This window comes from Lethenteron reissneri, chromosome 47, assembly GCF_015708825.2.
Source record: "Lethenteron reissneri isolate LAM-NWPU_2019-01 chromosome 47, ASM1570882v1, whole genome shotgun sequence".
Classification (NCBI taxonomy): Eukaryota; Metazoa; Chordata; class Hyperoartia; order Petromyzontiformes; family Petromyzontidae; genus Lethenteron; species Lethenteron reissneri.
The window spans coordinates 11,944,140-11,964,413 of record NC_083825.1 but is presented as its reverse complement, the minus strand read 5'-3'; the positions used below and the strand labels follow the sequence as shown (position 1 = coordinate 11,964,413).

General features: G+C 49.2%; 1 protein-coding gene across 1 annotated transcript in view; it reads right to left on the bottom strand.

Moving 5' to 3' along the window:
- Positions 1-419: 419 nt before the first annotated feature.
- Positions 420-20,274, bottom strand: part of LOC133354439 (glyoxylate reductase/hydroxypyruvate reductase-like) — a 28,103-nt gene continuing 8,248 nt past the window's right edge. Inside the window, exons 3-9 of the mRNA XM_061571259.1 lie at positions 18,840-18,912; positions 17,474-17,590; positions 13,209-13,297; positions 12,357-12,461; positions 9,408-9,543; positions 7,657-7,787; positions 420-5,239 (exon numbers count right to left, since the gene is read on the bottom strand). Of these exons, the coding sequence (XP_061427243.1) occupies positions 5,112-5,239; positions 7,657-7,787; positions 9,408-9,543; positions 12,357-12,461; positions 13,209-13,297; positions 17,474-17,590; positions 18,840-18,912 (779 nt within the window). The 3' untranslated portion in view covers positions 420-5,111. The remainder of the gene's footprint in view (positions 5,240-7,656; positions 7,788-9,407; positions 9,544-12,356; positions 12,462-13,208; positions 13,298-17,473; positions 17,591-18,839; positions 18,913-20,274) is intronic.

The following is a 20,274-nucleotide window of genomic DNA, read 5'->3' as shown; positions in this document are numbered from 1 at the left end:
CCACTCATTGTATCGCAGCAAACAGTGGGCACAGAAACAAACCCGTGAACATTGACTCGTAAACAAACAATAATCCTCATGCCCCCCCCCCACCCCATGTATGTATTTGAATGCATACCACGTGTTTGTCTTTGTGTCTTTGGCAGCGGTAGAGTGGCTTGCGACCCGAGTTTCAGCTCTGGCTTTGCACATCAGGGGACTGTGGTATATATATAATTACAAGACAGTCCAGATTAGCAGACGAGTCTGATGGGATGTTGACTTCTCTCAGACAACAGACTGGCAGACTCGGCTGGGGGTCTGTAGTCAGACTAAATTAAAAACATGAATGCAAACAACTGTGATAGTTGAGATGAAATTCAGATGAAATGCAGATATATTTCTGATCAGTTTTTGTAAATAAAAAAACATCACAGCAATTGCACATGACTGTAGTATTTTATTGCCTTGTTAATCATCACATCTGAAATTAATGCTGTAATATTGCATGAACAAAATCAATCATTTAGTAAAGCGATACCGATTTAAAAGTTGTTTATGGTGACATAGGGCAATGCAATATTCTGCACCTAATCTAGGAATATTTGTGTTATCGTCCGGCATCTCTATAAAAAAAATTGTCCGTCCATCCGTCATGCTCTGTATCTCTGAAACGGTTCGTCAGAGTAAATCACGCATCAAGCCAAAAATGCTTCTCTTGCCGAGGACATTTACGGACAATTGCTGTCTTCCCTAATTAAAAACATTTGGCACCCAAGTTTTTGAAAAAATAATTCCAACAAACCAATGGGAGCCGGAATCTTCCAGAAGAGTGAGTCGCATTTCATTGCAAAAGTCTACCGGTTAAAATCGGTTCCCCCATTGATTTATATTTAATGCATAGAGCGCCATCAATTCCATGGTGCTCTAAGGCTCTTATTGAATGGTACGCTGGAACACGGAGTGCCTTGCACGGGTGGTGCTCAGCCAATGAGTGTGTGCGTTGCGTCCATGGAGAGTTCATAGTCACGTGTGGCGCCTCCGGTTGGCTGGATTTTGACACGTCCACGAAAACGCTCAACGAGGCAGCTCCTCAGACCGTGCTCTGCCTTGCTACGGCGATGCGCTCTGGCCTGCTAACCACAACGTTCAATGGTAAAGCCCTCCGGAGCACTCTGCACATTGACCGCGCCTCCGACGTTTAGGCAAGACCTCATCGCCCCTTGAGCCGAGCTTATGATTCTAGATTTGAAGCTTTCGTGACTGCAAGGATTCCTACTCTTAGGTTTTTTCGGTAAAGTCACGTAGGTAAAAAATATAATTAATAGAAACAAACATAAAAGTAATAGAAACAAAAAAAACATTTTATTGTTTCTATTAAATTAATTTTATCTGCAGAACGTGAATAAAATTAATAGAAACAAAATAATAAATATTTTATTTTGTTTCTATTCATTTTATTTTTTACCAACGTGACTTTACCGAAAAAACCTAAGAGTACCAAGCCTATGACTTCACCACGGTGATGTCACGTGATTGGGCTGAATGGTGACGTCATCGCACTTTACGCCGACTACCCACGCAACTCGTGCGGTGGTGACGTCACCACCACCCCGCTCATCTGCACGATGACATTAACCACATCTCGCAGCACAGAAGCCAGGTTCACGCACTCTGACGTCATGCTCCCCTCTATCACCCGCCACCCCGGGCGTGCATTCCATGCAAACATACGGGCAGTGCGAGGTCAGAGACTCCTCTACTTACGAACATTCGACTTACGAACTTTCAGAGATACGAACCTGTCCGTATGTCCAGTTGGCTGTTTGGACCGAGAGTCGTAAGTTCAACCGCCGCGCAATAGATGGCGGTGGTGCCATCTACACCTGCAGAACGTGAAGAACCAGTGGCATCTACACCTGCAGAACGTGAAGAACCAGTGGCATCTACATCTGCAACACGTGAAGAACCAGTGGCATCTACATCTGCAGAACGTGAAGAACCAGTGGCATCTACAGCTGCAGAACGTGAAGAACCAGTGGCATCTACATCTGCAGAACGTGAAGAACCAGTGGCATCTACATCTGCATAACGTGAAGAACTAGTGGCATCTACATCTGCAGAACGTGTAGAACCAGTGGCATCTACATCTGCAGAACATGACGAACCAGTGGCATTTACATCTGCAGAACATGAAGAACCAGTGGCATCTACATCTACAGAACATGAAGAACCAGTGGCATCTACATCTACAGAACATGATGAACCAGTGGCATCTACATCTGCAGAACATGAAGAACCAGTGGAATCTACATCTGTAGAACGTGAAAAACCAGTGGCATCTACATCTGCAGAACGTGTAGAACCAGTGGCATCTACATCTGCAGAACATGAAGGACCAGTGGCATCTACATCTGCAGAACGTGAAAAACCAGTGGCATCTACATCTGTAGAACGTGAAGAACCAGTGGCATCTACATCTGCAGAACATGAAGGACCAGTGGCATCTACATCTGCAGAACGTGAAAAACCAGTGGCATCTACATCTGTAGAACGTGAAGAACCAGTGGCATCTACATCTGCAGAACGTGTAGAACCAGTGGCATCTACATCTGCAGAACGTGAAGAACCAGTGGCATCTACATCTGCAGAACATGAAGGACCAGTGGCATCTACATCTGCAGAACGTGAAAAACCAGTGGCATCTACATCTGCAGAACGTGAAAAACCAGTGGCATCTACATCTACACTAGACAATACAACTTTTAAAGCCATCCCCCGTGTTTAGTGTACACGCCGTACATGGTTGGAATCGACTTACGAACAAATCGACTTACGAACAGACCCAAGCTGTTCGTAAGTAGAGGAGTCCCTGTACAGGAACCCCCCGCGACACGTCAGAGATGCGGTTCCTAAGAAATGCTCCTTAAACTCGAATTGACTCGCAGCAAACTCTCATTTCCCACAGACTTGTTAACAAAAAGGGGTTACATTCATTCTGGCCAATAATCGATACGTATAATTCGATACAATTTACCAGCGATGATTGAAGAGTTTTCTGATCGAGGCCTCTTGGGGTGGAGAGGGAGTGGAATTATTATGCAGAAGAAAGCCACGCCTTCTTGAAATATCGACTGCCTTTCACCTGCTTTAAAACGCTTCGAAGCTTCTAATTTAACCTCTAGATTCATACTTTGCCTTCTCTTGCCAGAGACACTTATCATCATTTACTGTGCATTTTGCAATGATCTTTCCAAGCCTTTTGCACTTATTTTAAGACTATCATCTCGCGCACGGGTCGGCGGCAACCTGCGGCTCAGGCGCCGCGTGCCGTGCCTCTTGAAGGACTGCTGCTCCGTGCCGTCATTTATTTAAGGGACCCACCGTCTCGTATTCACGTTGCATTGCCAAAAGAAATGTCTCTTCTTCTTCACTTGGTTGCCGACCCCCTGACCTAACGCTACGCAGTATTTCTACCGCGCACGTGCACAGCGGTCACGCGAAACGGCGGGCTGGTAGACGGAAGCCGATCACGGGCCGGAGGGGATTTCGGTGGTCGGCACCGCGCGTGTACAGTACGGTAGAGCTATTACATCGTAAATCAGTCCCGTTCTCGCCCGCACGCGTTCCTCGTTGACAAAAAAAAATAGCACGAAAAATGTTGCGCAATTTTCTGAAAAAAAGAACGCATACGCAAAACGTTAACACTCATAGGGCAATACGTTCCCTAATTAATAGGCAACATGCACGTGAAACAACGCATCACGTGGCCACTTACAGCGGGGGATTCTTGTAACCTTTACAAAGCTTCCACAAAGAGGTCAATTGCTCCCTCTCTTCTGGTGCCCTCACTGCCTTTCGCCCACGTGGTGTGCGACTGAAATTCCTACGACAGCCCCCGTGTATTGCTACAGTCCCAACATCGGAATCAGTTCATCACACGGCTCATGGTTACAAGGTTGAGAGGGAGAGGTGGGAGAGCACGTGATTGTAAAAGAGTGAGATGTGAGGTCAGAAATTGCATGGGGAGGAGTCGAGTGAGAGGAGAGAAGTAGGCAGTGGTGAGTGTCCATGGAGGGCCACGAATACGGTGACACTGACATGAAATCGGGTTTACATTGGCAGCCAGTGGAGAGACTGGAGTTTCGGTGCGATTTGTCTCATTTACAGGTGTGGGTAACAATTCTGGCAGTGGCAATTGAAAGTATTTTGCTGCTGAAAATTCGCACTTGATAAGCCACTTCGTTACGATATCACTTGTGGCCAGGTTGCTTCTGAAAAGAGCGATACAGCTCGGTGGGCTTTACCTGGCAAGATAAAAAATAATTCATAGTTTTATTTGCATATTTTTGTTAAAGTAATTTATTTACCTTTCCCTATATTTTGCACCATCGTGTTTTTGTGTTGTTTGTTGTTGTAACGTTCTGACCTGCCCCTACTGGACATCTGTGAACAAGAGCTTTATAGCTCATCGGATTCCTCCTGCAGTGTCAATACAGATTCAGATTCTGATGATGAGGCGTACACGAGTTTTTGGAAAAATTTTTCTGGAGGAAGTTTTCGAACCGATCCGAGACGACAGAATGCGAGAGTGGACAGCGAAGTTGGGTTTGTGTCGTCCATGGGGACATCCAGTTGAGAGTCATCAGCAAGGAAATTGTGGTGGACATTACGAGGGAACATTTTTGGCAAGGGCGATGAGAAATATTCAGAGCATGTAAAATGCTTACTTGGCACGGATTATTCGAAGTGCATAAGTTGATGATCATGTTATATTAAGAGATTCCCAGTTTCTTCCGTATTCACATCTATTCAAAAAGCCAGAAATTAATTGTGGAGTTGCGCTCACATAGTGCTGCTCCTGGCTCAAACCACTCGTCCCTTTAACCGCCGTGCAGCATGACCATCGCCAATCGCTGGGCTAGTTGTCCTAGAGGAGCTATGACAAAAGCAGTAATTAGCGGGGACAAACAATCGGGTTATTTGTGGACGCAGCAGTCGCTAAACTGATTCGGGCATCTGCTCAGATAGCAGTGCCAAGCCCGAATGATGTCGCCGCGTGCGGGCGGGCGGGTGGGTGGGGGGGCGTGCGGGCGGGCGGCGGCGACGACGCGAGAGCGGCAGCGACGAGGCTAGAGCGGCAGCGTGAGCTCGGCGTGCATCGGCTCTCCCCTGAGTCCGGCCAGAAGGTTCTCCGCGGTCATCACGGCCATCTTGCTCCGCGTGTCGGTCGTGGCGCTCCCAATGTGCGGCATGATCACTGCAGGAGTCAGAGTTTCAAATCGGGATTAGGGCACTACAGGGGTCAGAGTTGAAATCGGGATCAGCACACATAATGGCGGCTCCCACATGACCCAGTCGAACACACTGTGGCATTTCTAGGCTATGGAGAATAGTAGCTTGTTTATAATTTATAGCCATTCGTTAATCCATTGCTAAATGAAGGACATCCTCTGCTATGTCAGTGATGGGGGTTGTTTGACCATACTTTTCCCATGCTCGTCAGTGCTGGTGGGTAAATAAGCAAGGGAGGCTCCCGGGGGAGATGCAGGACCAGTTCAGATATCACCCGCCACTGATGTTAGCCATGGCCACAAATCGACCTCAAGTCGCCGGGTTCATCGCGTAGTGCGGCCGCCGCTGCGCCAGTGTGTGCTTGAGCGTGTGTGCACACACACATGCAAGCGTTGTTATTATCGACATTCGACGCTCTACATCACTGTTTATTTTCTCAATGCGCGGACCAAAACTGCCTCGCTCTCCAATTAGTGATGAGCGCCGCGGCGGTGTAGCCAGCATTTATAAAGAAGGGGCAAAAACATGTGAGGCTCGTGTTGGCACTGGGGTAATGCCAGGGACATTCTGTCTCACGAAGAGTGGGCTGTACTCGGGGAGATTTTAGGGGTGGGACCCCATGGCCAAATTTGGGGTCATGAAGACCTCCCTATTGGGTAGTGGGTGGCTACGCGTGGGTGGCTACGCGTGGGTGGCTACGTGTGTACGTGCGCACGCAAGTGCGGGATGCGCCCATCGCTACACTTGTCTGGCAATCCCCTGGAGAGTTCATCTTGTACTCAATAAAGTCAAAAAGCATTTCACTGTGAGCGAGTGCCCTGGGCACAAGTCAAACCTCAAAGCGTCTCCGTGCTCTCAGATGAGTATTTGTGCGGTGCTCATCTCCATTGGCAGCCCTGAGCCAGCGGTGGAAATTCCACATTACTTGAGCGGAGGCCACTTGCAGTTTTAAGAGCATCGCGACTTTGTCACATCATTCAATTTTACCCACCCAAGTTGAATCAATGCATGACTGGGATTTGAACCTTGCAACCTTCTTCCCACTGTGAGCAAAGCATCCTGCTGCAGCACTACTTGGCCAGATACATCGATTACCAATCAAATGTTAAAGTGTCTCCATGGCTGCACTGAGCAATTTCATGTTCCTGAGCGGTGCTCCCTTGACACCACGACACAATACCCTTTGACTCATACAGTGCCCAAGTGCGACCGCACCTCGAGAAGCAAATACAGAGACATTGGGCAGAGTCAGTTTACAGGTTGAGGCGGTCCGTCATGGGCAGAGGGACACACAGGAAGGGATCTTGAGGCTCGACTGGAACAGGGGCAGGGTGTTGACAGCACGGACGGCGGGGTGAGGGGAGTTCCAGCAATGGCGACAGTGCAGGAGATTGAGCGACCTTCCTCCGAGCGGAGCGTGACCAGGGCGGGGCTCAGACAGCAAGCGACGGCTGCTCGAGCGGGAGAGTGGACAGAGTAAGGCGAGATGGATGGATGTTTGTATGTTGAACTTCGTTCGGAACAGTACGTAGCCAGACCGTGCTAACCTGAGGTGCGGGTGGAAGGGTAATAAACTAAACACAAAAAGCAGAGATGAGAGGGCAGGGGTCAGAAGTAGGCAGGGGAGGCTCCAGATGGATGAGGCGCTACGGACTCCCAATCGGAATCTGGAACTTGCAACCCGGTGCTGAGTCGGGTGCTACCTGGCCAGATCCTCGAAAAATTTACTTGGGAATTAAAAAGTTCACTGGGCAGCTAAGAAGGGGGGGGGGGGGGGGGGGAGGGGTGCGCTTGGCAGGACGCGGCTGAAAAAAAAATTCCTGAGACTCCTTGAGGCCTTCCAGATAAACGAGTGGAAACAAACAAACAAACAAACAAACAAATAAATAAATAACTAACATTAAGCACCGAGCTAATCCTGCTCGGGTCGTGCATGTTCTCAATTGAGACAAAACTTCACAGCGCTTCGCAATTCCAATGCTCGATGAAGAAGCCCTCCTGCACGCTGTGTCAGTCCTGGTCGCTGTTGGACCAAACTTCACCGCGTTGGTCACAGTGCGGTTTGATGGAGGGGCAGAGGCTCAGGACCCGTGGAGACATCACTCACCAGCGATGTTAGACGTGGCTGGGGTTCAACCTCGGAGAGCAGTGGGTTTCATTGCGCAGCGTGCTAACCACTATACCACTGCTTCACCCAGAGTAGGCCATAGTCCAATAGTCAAGCAGTCTCACCCTTCCAGAATATTATTACAAGATTAATCAAGAGAGATGTGGCCACAGCATAAAAAAAAACACAATGGCCCTAAAATTCAAAACAAAAATATATATGTATGTAGATATGTTATGTTTAGGCCGTTATAGTGGACAGGTGGAACGCCGTACCACAGTTGCGGAGGCTAAGAAGAGGGTGGTCGGTGGGCAGGGGCTCCGGCGTGGTTACGTCCAGCCCGGCCGCCGCGATCTCCCCCGACCTCAGGGCATCGTAAAGGTCATCTTGGTTCACGATGAGGCCCCTGGGGCAGACGAACAAAAACAAAAAAACTTTCCGCGGGAGCCAGAGCGGGGAAAAAACCAAGCACACGTGTTGGAAATATCAAAATTCCTCAGCCATTTTTTTAAAGGGCTAAGTTAATTAGAAACAAAAACGCAAGGGGAGGATGCCTTTAATGGTGCAAATTGTACGTGCACGATCATCATCAGCATGATCAATCCCCTGCTGTATGAAGGGCTCCGCAAGTCTTAGCCATCTCTCCCCATCCTGCGGTGTAATATGCACAGTTAAAACAATGACATCAATAGAGATTTGAAAGTGGCCTCTGTATCTAGAGCATAGCACTCACTCGTGTTTAAGCCTGGCCGGGTGGCGCTGTGGTCAAAGTACTTGACTGCAAGTTCAAATCCCGGTCTGTGGTCGACTCGATCATCATCCATCCGCGGCCAAAAAAAAAAAATGTACCACTTGGTAATGGGCATTGACAGCGGTTGCCTTAACGGACACTGGCTGCCTCCAACCACAGGAATGAGGAATTTACACCACTGGCTCAGCATTGCCAACAGGAGACAAGAATTGCCCTATGGTTGTTTGTGCAGAGAGAGGCTTTGGGTTTCTTGTTGTGTCTAATGGAGAAACTAGGTAATGAATAGGGAGCCAGTATTACAAGTAGTCTTTCGCAACCAATATCATCCATATTACAGGTTTTTTGGGTTAGATGTCGTAGTCAGATTGTAAATGTTGTGACTTTGCTCTCCAACACAACAGTGTGCTGTACTTGTACCAAATTGGCCACGTTCTGTTTACGTGACAAACCTTACTAGTTGGCTGTGTCGGGTAGTGGCGGGTTTAATGACACAGTTATATATTTAAGCGGGCTAACCCAATCAGCAGCCATAAAAATTATGTTTGAATCGGGGGGGGGGGGGGGGGGAAACTCGAATGCACGCAGTAAGAATATTCACCGATGAATCATAAAACAAATAACTAAATTGCCACAACTGCCTTAAAACTTGTGCGGGGAATTATCAAAGTACATTTTTGGCTGCATAACAATGGAATGTGAAAGACCATTTTACGTCAAAAAGATCCCCCCTTTCGTGCAATAAGTGCGTGGTAAAAACTGTTAAAATAGGGAATGGCATGCACATGCATGGTTTCTGTAATGTTTTCCAACGTGTTTGTCCTCGAAAATATTCAGCCGTTTCTCGTAACGTCACGTTTCACGCTGCACAATGACGACATCAAACTGCGCACGACGCGGCGAGATGACGCCACGCGTCACGTGATGTCTTTTCTTTCGGCACTGGATTTGCGGCTCCTTTTTAGCGCCGGCGTTCATTTTCATGTTTTTGGGCGACACAGCTCAATTTGGCCGGTTTTTTTAGCGGGAAAGTGCCTAATGGCAACACGACTTTGCACTCAGGTTTCGTGCTTATCGGATCATCGCTCCAATACAAATTGGCACGCACGGTTGGCTACGTACGGTGCGAACGAAAGCCAATGGACATACATCGTTACGAGCGTCATCGTGCCCGCCTGTTACAATCAAGGACAGATGCCACGAACGCTTTCAACCTCGGTCGAAAAGCCTCCCGAAAACTGTCTCGAAGGTTAATCAGGAGGCAGTGGAGGAAGTTACCGGCTGATGTTGATGAACACGGCGGAGCGTTTCATGCGGGCGAACGCTTCGCGGCCGAAGAGCCCCCGCGTGGCGTCCGTGAGCGCGCAGCTCACCACCACGAAGTCGGCCTCCCGCAGCAGCTCCTGCAGCGGCACTGCGCGTGGCGGCAACGTCGGCACGTCCGGCAACAAGGAAAATAATCAAGGCCCGTCAGACGCAAACTAAAGTCACCCAGCAGGGCGGAGGTGCTGTGGTTAAAGCAATGCGAGCGCACATCTTGATCACGTGTCGGCCTATGACCACTTTATAGCGTCATAAGAATTTACATTTGTCAAACCACTGCTGGATGTATGTTAGTTGAACTTCTTTCGCACCGTACGTAACCAATCGTGCTAATTCGAGGTGCGAGGGAAGGACAACAAACTAAATAGAAAAATCAGTTTTAAATGAGTTTTCAATCGAGATTTAAAAGTGCATAGCTCCAGTGGCTTCCCAATATCGGGTGAAGGCCTCCCCGCATGCAGCATCGATCACTGCAGATGTTGGAAGGGGCGGCCCAAGCTTGGTGAAGCAATCACTCGTCATTGGTGTTGCCATGAGCGGGAATCGAACTCGGGACGCTGGCTTAATATAGAAGTGCACAAACCACTGCACCACCGCTTCTTCCGTTTACTGCTCTGGGGTTGAAGACAATTATAAACGACCTTGTGGGAAGTTAACAGTGGTCACATTACAGAGGGACTAGCATCCAACCAGGGGCATGTGGATTCTACATCACTGGCTAAGGGCCTCCAAGGAAAATGGGTAGAAGCCCTCATTGCTCATTGGAATATCGAGGACACTGACTTTGAGATGCACAAGAGGAAAGGCAGCACGAACTACAAATCGGGAACACCGGTCAAGTAGCGGTGTGATTGAAAGCCCCGATTTTAAACCCGAATGTATCCGTGCACGACAATCACAGCAGCAGGTATCGGGAAACCAGGGCTGCGAGTGAAAACGCAGCTGGCGTGTTCGCCAACGTTGCAAACTCTCAAAGCATTTCCTGCACGTGGAGATTGAACTGACCCCAGCTTAATCAGTTTCCAACCCTGAAGAAAAGAAAAAAAGGGAGCATGCCGAGTAATATTCGGGCGGTCGTATTGCAGCTCTCAGAGAGTGGGGGGGGGGGGGGGGGGAAGGATCTCAAACGGAAGGCTGCATATTCAAAGGAAATAATTAAGCCTATTTTGGGGTTGTGGCGTCAGTTGCCGTGCCATTAGGCAAAAGCTACCTGTCTTTCTACTGCCCCGTGATTAAAGGTCAGACCGGTGCGTTGAGTGAAGCAAGGTCTCCCCCCCCCCCCCCTCCTTGGCGTCATCTTAATTGGCCTGAACCGTAGCCGGTCATTAAATCTATTAGCGATCGCACATCGAGCCAAACACACATTCCTTGTGGATCAGATGACCCGCAGTACAGCTCGGAGATTCATAATTAAGCACTACCCTTTAAAGAGTGGAAGCACAGTAGGAAACTGAGATTGTTGAAATGTATGTTTTAAGATGTAACTTAACATGTTTGAATTGTACTTATGTTCGTTTGCATTTAAGCACTAGCCACTTCTGCAGTTTGCAGGCATTTCTGTCTGCACTTGGAAATAAATCAGTATGGCTCTGAACAAATGAGCAACAGCTCATCTCCCATGTGCAGCCCTGAGCCACTGTCGAAAATTCCACTTCTCACGAACTGTAATGATCCAGATATCATAATAATCATAATGATGGCCCGAGTCGATCCTTGACCGGGATTTGAACTTGCATCTTTTCCGCTCGTTCGTCAAACACTCTAACCGCAGCGCCATCCAGCCAGCTTACGTTAGTGCAGCTTCACGTTAACTTGCTTCCCAGATGGCCAATACACCACTCGATTGTTTATTAAGAAAAACTTCTAACTTTTTACCTTTGTAGTGGAACTGAGTAACAGTTGGCGATTAATTGTTTTAAGCTCTTGGCCCGGGAATAAGAACCCACATCCGCCTTGAGAAAGCCAGGCAGATGCTCTTCTAACCGCGAGGCAACGAAGCTCATTAGGCCCCTCTCATCTCGCACGGCTGCAAAATTGCTCCATTCCATCTTCGGCCCGCTTCCACAGGAAATCTCTTGGCAGGACGCGGAGTCACACAATTGCGCATGCCACTGTTCCCCTCTCCGCCACAGGCGGTGGAGAAAGTTGCCAGGACTTTAATCCACTTGGTGCCACACAGCTCTGCGCTCAGCTCTCGCAGGGTACGGCGGATTTTCTGCAAACGCCGTCGCGACGTAATGCCGCTTCCCTGTGAATGCTTCGGCACTGTGAATAAACTGACGTGCTGTGTCGTCTCTCAGGTGAGTGGCATCTGAACGTGATGAGGTCGGTCCATATGCTGGGGCAATAACAGCTCGACATCTGACGATTTTGCTTCACATGCCTGGAGCTCCTTTACAAACTGAATTTATACGGTATGACCCACAAACACATCGGAGGGCTACACAGCACAACCGCGAAAGCCTAAAATATAAAAAAGAAAAATTACCGGGATAAGGCGCACTGAGCTATATAGTTCTTTTTCAGACACTACCTGGCCACAAATAATAGCTGAACGAAGTGGCTTATCAAGTGGAATTTTATAGCAGCCACATACTCTAAACGCACGTTTCTAAATGTGGAAGGGAAAACCGAAGGACCCGGAGAAAAGTCCACACGACCACGGAGAGAGACACGCAATCTCCAAATATACGGCAGGCGTCAGAGTTGAGATCGAACCCACGACCTCCTGCATACCGGGCAAAGTAGTTAACATCTCGCCATTACGGCGCTACTACGTGCGTGGTAGCAGTCCCAACTTCTGCATCGATGTCCGTGGATTTGCGGCTAGCTGGGCCACTTTGTAATTGTGGCCGGCTGCGACGTATTATAACTGCAATCCGGAAATGAATGTTTGATCCTCACAGAACTGAGCGCCCAGCCTCTGCTCCACGTCCGGCTTTGGGTTGCGTCCCGTGTACAGCACTCGCCGCACGCCGAACGGCTTGAGACGCTCGCACACCGCCACCCCTGGGACGACGCGGGGGGGGGGGGGGGGGGGGGGAGGGAGGGGGAGGGGAGACACGGGAGGGGGGTTTGCGATGTTCACGACGACGCACAAGGCAACAAATGGCCACCGGTGCCGCTCCGTTTGTGGGTTTAATCCGAGCCTCGTTCAATCCGAGCTTTCGAGGGTCAACAGCCAGCGTTGCGCATGGAAATACATTTAATGGCATGCAATTGATAAAAGTAATCGGCATAATTAAGAAGTGCAAACATACGGTCTGTTTAACGCGGGAGGAAACTGAAGTACACAAGAATTAACTGGTCATCGATCTTGACAACCTTGTGTCTGCAGAGAAAAATCTACCGTTCTATGCTGGGGGGCCAATATTCCCAAACTGCTGTTGACCTCCAATAAAAGTAACCCTCACTTTTGGAACATGGGCTGAGGTCCTTCCCCCGCACCTCCGATTAGCACGGTTGGTTACGGACAGTGCAAAAGAAGTTCAACATACATATACAACCTACTTCCTGCGCTGGAATCAGCAAGGCTCCCCTCCTAACACAGCAGGTGGGTGCCTCACGTGTAACAGCGATGACCTGAACTACCCTCCTAATCCACCAACCCCCCCTCCCCCTAAACCCCAATGCAGGTCAAAGTTGAGTGCCACCACGCGTGGATTTGGGGCCAAATTACAACCTTCATCTGGACCCAATAAACGGCAGGGCACGTGGGAAAGGGCACGGGGGGGGGGGGGGAAATGAAAGTCTTACCAATGCGGCCCAGCCCCACCACACCCACAGTGCTGCCACTCAGACCCTGGCCACACATCCACATGGGCTTCCACGTGCCCCATCCTCCACTGGGAAAAGGGGGTGGGAAGGGGGTGGCACGGGGGTGGGGGGTGCGGTGAAGGGGGGGGGACAGAAGGAGGATTGAGTTACGGAGTTACGTGCCACTGTGTGGGTCTTCACGGACGCACTGCTGTCCAGCCCTCCGCAGTATTCAAGGGGTCGTACTGACGCGCTATCTTTGGGCCCGGCCGCGATGCCCGGGCGTTTCGCTTGCATGCCGGCAAACATCGTCAGGAACCCGGGGGCGGGGGGGGGGAGTCGAGGCATTTTGCTCCCAAGCACGTGGAGTGAAACGTCGGACAACATGCCGAACAAAACGCGGCACGACCCGAGATCGCAGCGGAGAGCCGTAGGATTGAGTTACACCCCGCCACTGAGAGGGGCTGTGCCGCTGCCGCGTATTTATTTACACCGCCGCCACGGGGTTTAACTCGTCAAACATTCCGTTTCCACTAAGCGCTTTCAAAACGACCTTTCGCCGGCAAGACCGCTTCTGCGTTTGCTCCAGCGCTTATCTGTCAAAGTACTGTGCTTGTCGCGTGAGATTCATCGATATTACACCTACGTGACATATTGTCTTGCTCATAAATTAGCTATTACACTTGCACCTGTATTCAACAGGGTAGTAGTATTATTATAGCCCTGTTAGAGCAGGCAGCTCAAATCATGATTGGATTTTAAATCAAGATCAAGGGGTTGACTCAGCTCATCACCCTCGTGGGACTGATGTATTGGGTACCACTTTGTGACGAGTTAGCAGTGGTTTTCTTGTGAAGAGGCTGCCACCATTATGTATGTTGAACTTCTTTCACACCGTACATAGCCAACCGTGCTAATCGGAGGTGCAGAAGGACAACAAACTAAACACAAAAATCATCACTTTCGCTATCAGCCATGATCAATTTACTGCCAGATGAAGGCCTCCTCAATCTGACACCATTTTTCGCAGTCCTGCAATGGAACAATCCATATGGCTAATTTTATTGCTCCATCTCCGTGGTTAAGAGCATGTTCCCTCCTACTGCACATCTGTGAAAAAGAGCTTTATAGCTCATCGGATTCCTCCAGTATAAATATTCTAATTCGGATTCGTTGGCTGCCACTCTTTCATTCGTCTCGACCATCGACCATCATCCCTGCTATTGAAGTGCCGAACTTAATACACGTCTCTCGGTGGAACGCAACATATAATCAACCAACTCTGGGACTCCAACTGAGAGGAGCTAACCAACCATTCCAATATAGGACCACAGAGCTTGGACGATGCTTGGCGCACGCAGATTCTGACTGCTCTCTCATGCGTCGGTGGTTTGCCACGCCTCCGAATAATTCTCTCTCTCACTACGGGGGAGTGGGGGGGGACAAGAATGGGAGGAGGGGGGTTGGTAAACAAGAACTGTGCACATTACAAATTCTGCGCATTTGGCGCTGCTCATCGCTCGTTTGTGCACACGGAGACACCGAGTTTTGGCATGTTTGTCAAAATTGTTTCTCAATAGCACTCTGAAGCCAGTGTGCTTCCCCACCGAGTCAGTTTGCATTGACGTCCAAGGTCAAATTCCTGCAGCTGTCCAGTAATACATGGAACGAATTATCAAAATTCAGAGTAATCTACAAAGTGTTTGTTAACACAGCCTGCGGTGTGACACGCACCAGACTATTCCCACTTCGTGCCCGTATCACAAAACCGAATATTATCACAACCAGATTGTAAAAATAGGTTATAATTGACAAATAATATCACGTTGATATTTGCCAAAACTGAATATAGTCAGATGTATGTGCTGAACTTGTTTCGTACCATACGTAGCCAACCGAGCTAATCAAAGGCGTATGATTTGATAACACATCTTAAATGGGCTTTCACTCTATTAATCTAAGGAGCATTAAGCCACATTATTCTGTCCAGGCAGTCCCCGGGTTACACAAGGGTTAGGTTCCCCAGAATGATCCATAACCCGAATTTTCCGTATGTCGGAAACTGAAACATTTCCCCGCAAAATGAAGATAAAATCCCACAGCCGGAAATAGTTGGGCCTCCCCTACCCGACTACTAGTCGGTTTTCTCTCAGTATCACACAAAATGAAAATAATTACGTAACGCTACGAAAAATTCCTTAATCCTAGTGCAGCTCGGGCTTCGTGAAGGCGGCGTTTAGGTGGAGTGAGGTGCACGGTGAGCCACATGACATCTCGCTCGGCGGTGTTCATCCGCGATCTCACCGTGCTGCACCATTTGCGCTTCCGTAGCAAACGCAAACATTTCCGCATGCTGAACATTTTTGTTTACACGATTTATGGAAGCATTTCCGTAAAGTCGGATTTCCGTAAGTCGGGTCTTCCGCAACACGAGGACTGCCTGTATGTGTCACATTCAAGAATTGTAAATCGTTATTTGATCTTGGGTGTAGCAGTGCCAAAATGTTTAGCGCACTGAGCCATGGACCTGCCAATCTTGAGTTCGATTTCTGGCCACCGCAGCGAACGTCAGCGGCGAGTGATATCTGAACCAGTCCCGAGCTTCCCTCTCCACCGACGAGCACTCTCCCACGTGGTGAGTATGGTCAGTCCACATGACCAACACGGCCTTCAGCCAGTAGCGGATTGATACACGACTGTTAATTATACATAAAAGTTAGAGAAACCGTATTAAATAAACTGCTAGTAGCAGGTAATTAAAACTCGCAAGATGCTCTATTAAGCATCAACTTACAATCAACAGTTCGAATACAGAAAACCGTTGCCCATCGCGGGGGTTACGTTCTTGAAAATAGTCGCAATCGGCAAATCCGCGACCCGCAAACTCAAAGGCAAATGGGAAAACTCGTTAGTTGTAATTACTGACGGAACGTCGTACTCAGATTGTAAATGTCGTGACTTGGCTCTCCAACACACCGGTGTGCTGTACTAGTGACGAATTGGCATGTTCCGTTTACGTGACAACCCTTACTGGTTGGCTGTGTCGGGTGGTGGCAAGTTTAATGACACATTTATATATTTACGCGATTTAACCAAAAAAACCTCTATTATGAATGATATTGTTCGCGAAACCCGACGTGTTAAACTGCATCTCACAAACTGTGGAACCACAGCTCAGCTAGAAGGAAGCCAGGCATTGAGCTGGCACCAACAATTGCCAAAGTTCTGCAGTTCTCTTTATATTAAGGCATTATCAGCCAATTATTGAGTATTTATATACATGTGGAATGAAACTGGTGCGCCTGGAGAAAACCCACGCCAGTGAGGTGGCAACACTCTCTGCTCTACAGAAGGGACAGACGATGTTAGTCCACACTTTGCTGTGCCACCTTCTCCTGGCGAGCCAGGATATGGCACCTCGACTCCCCCGGGAAGGGAGTTTTTTAAAAATGTGTGCAATTCACCAACCCTCGCCTCCACAGTGCTGAATTACTGGCATGCATAACCACCACCACCACCCAGTTCTGTTCACTGTATATGAATACATCCTCCGCTATCCAATCTGCAGCTCAACCAACCAGTCTGAAGCTGCTCTTGCATCAGGGAAACATGCTACTTGGCTGCAAATGCCGCAGTTGTGCACCCTAGTCTTCCGTTGCTTCAAGTGTGCACAGGTAGCGTCGAGCGACTGGTCAGGCCATTTCACCAATGCAGACGGATCACATTCTCAGCAGCAGCAAGCAGCAGCAGCAGGTGGCAGAATTATTCCTCTTTGCCGAGGAGCGTCAACCGTAGCGCAACATCGACACGGCGTGACAAGAGATCCATTAGCATCACGCGGCCACGATGCACCAGATACCCCTGTGCAAAGACACGGCGGGGGTGCGATGACGCCCGCGTGTGAAGTCTTAGTTGACGTGTCGGGTTGCAAGACGGATCGCCCAGCCCCTGAGAACAGAGCGGTTCACCCTTTTCAGCACGGCACCCCCCCCCCCCCCCCCCCCGAGCCATAACTCTATGACTCGAGTATTTTGTGCAGCTGCTATTGAGAACCCCTCTGAGATATTTGTATCCACCTACCCGAACCCTAGGGATCCGCAGACCCTAATTAAGAACCCCCCCCCCATGCCACCTTGACAGTACACAGGTAATGATGCATCGAGTTATCAGTTTAAATCAATGCTTACGATTCTGGTGCCCAGCAAAAGCCCTCATTGTCCCCCCCCTCCCCCCACGTATTGTGGGAGGGTCACCCTGGGCCTCACCTCTTGACCTCGGCCGCAGCCTCCACCAGCCTCCGCGACGTGGCGAGCAGCAGACCCACGGTGAGCTCGGCGGTGGCGTCCGTCAGGACGTCGGGAGTGTAGCCGACACGGATGCCCCTGTGGCGAAACAGCGTCGGCACACACAAAGCACCTCCCGTCAACGTTACACCGTTGCCCTTCGCTTAAATTAACCCTCTCGCGCATTGTGGTGTCCGGTGTGGTGGGGACACTGCTACGATTTGTTTGCATTTCAGCCACGGTTGCTCATGCCTGCAAACCTGTGGCGCGCGTAATTCTCCCCTCCCATAGAATGTCACCTATTCAGGGTTGCGATCGAGTGGCGAGCGATACGACCACCAGGGTGAGAATCACCGGTTAAAGCAGAGCTTGGCATTCGAGGCGGCGGCGCCTGACGGAAGCTCAGTGTCCACTGTAACGGACACGATTCAGAATTGTGATTAAATTCGGTGAAAGTTTTCAAACATATTTGGGAGAATCCTTCGACTCAAATCATATGATAGCAACAACACAATGTTCGGTTTTGAGAGCCCAGAGGAGTTCTATGTAATTTAGCAAGCCGCTACCAAGCCTGTTCTATGGACAAAGAGGACATTTTTTTTTGGAACTACAGCTCTTGATTAAAAATAATAATTGGAAGAGTGAACCGAAAACTCGTTATATATGTAATGCGGGCGTAAATGACCTTCCGGATGTGACGTCATGGGGGGGAGGAGTTACGTCACGTGGGGGTAAGGGTTCAGGTATTAAAGGGGGTGAAACCGGAAGAGGAGGGGGTGACTGGAGACTGAGCGAGTGTGAGGCCACGTAGGGCGAAGGAAGGAGGAGTGGCGAGATCGCCACACACACAGAGTACGGTCGGCACCGTCGGCCAGCGGTGACCGACCCCGAGGAAACGGGGAGCTGCGGGGAGACCGCAGCAAGGGCGGCCGGGGAGGCTGCACGGAGAGAGGGGCTGCGTCAAGGAGGAGAGAGAGACAGCAGCGGTGGGGCTGCGTCAAGGAGAGCCAGAAGGCTGCACGCAGAGAGCAGCAGCGGAGCTGCGGTGGGGACGCGAGAAGGCTACAGCAGCTACAGCAGCTACAGCAGCGACAGCAGCGTCGGCAGCGGAGTGGAGAGTCTCTGGGAGAGAGCCGTGTGGGGGAAGAAACCACGAACCCAAATAAAGGACACCAAGCCAGATACCGTGGTCGAGTCCTTTATTACATATATTTCACAGCTTTTAGAGACCAGGCCGAGATCATTAACGATCTCAGGAAGTGCCGACTGGGCGCTCACACCTCTGACTCAGCAGGCCGCCCCTCAGGCCAGGTGATTGTTAACGGAGGCGCGGTGTCACCGAGCTCACCTCTTCTTGCACTCGTCCAGAGAGAGGTGATCGAACCCCACTGACATGGTGCTGATCACCTTGAGGCTTGGGCCTGCTCGCGTGAATGGAAAACCGTGCTCAGCAACCCGCAGTGTTTCACTTTTCATTAAAATTTTCATTCAAATTTAAAAAAACTAATGGGATAGAAAAAAACATCGTTATACATATTATAGATGACCAATTTACCGAGAATACACCTGACCTCATCAGATCTCGGAATCTAAGCAGGAGTGAGCCTGCACATTGCTTACATGGGCGACACTACGCATGCCGGGTTGTTATAGACGAGGCTGTGCTAAGTGGTTGGCAGCCGATGGCAATGAAGCATAATCCGATGTTGCCCTGTGATTCTATGCTCCCATAACTATGACCGAAGTGACCAGCATGGTGAAGTATGTTCAAAATAACTCCCACAACCCACAGTGGGGAAGCTGCCATCCAGCAGTGGATTGACACACAGGGCTCTACGTGTACAGTCCAGTACCTTTCGGTTACAAGACATGTGAGGCCAGTGAAAATCATTTGAGGTGGTGCAGTGGTTTAGATGTGTTATGAAAACTAGAAAAAAATTGCTTCAAAATGACATCCCTACATATTACTGGGATGCTTTTTGATTGTTAGACCTAATTTTTGGAACTGCACAGGATGTAATGGCCACACCAAAGCCCAGTAAAGTTTGCGGAATAATAAAAATATGATTAAAAAAACAAGTCAAAACGCGCACATTTTCACGTAAAGACAGTTAGCATGACAATGGTGGTACAGTAGTCAAGTCGAGCCACCACAACCTCTCCTGATCCACTAAAACACTCTTCCAAAGCAATGCATTTTAGATTTCTGCCACCGTGCCTGGCAGAAGAAAACTACAACTTATCCAAACTCTAAGTGAGGACTTTCATTCAATTATGTTTGCATTACAAAACCTCCCTCTGCAGCACCATCTGGTTTCAGCACGACAGATCCACTGGGTAGACACCACAAGTGTTTTTTGCAGTATCGTTGATTGCAAACGACAGCACTCTACTGCCAGTTATTGGATTGGTAGAGATGCCGCTTCAGTCCGATAACACCACTAAAATATCATCAAGGAATATCGTCATCGTTATCGGCCATGTGTGCCGGTGCCACCGCCAAGGTTTGCTAATTATTAGCAAATGACATCACTGGGTAGAAAGCCACACAGCAACATTACCTCCAACTGTGAAACTACTCTCAGACTATGCTCGTCTGTGAAAAGTAGCGCCTTTGGGATCGTGTGAATTCCAAATGTACTGATTCATAACAGATGTCTGTGCCATTAGAAACTGTCCACCACCTGACACAGCCCAATGATTTTTCACATGTACAATCTTCTAATTCTCTAATTCTAACTGTTTTAGCTCAGGTGAGTTGAAAAACAATCCTCACAACCGTA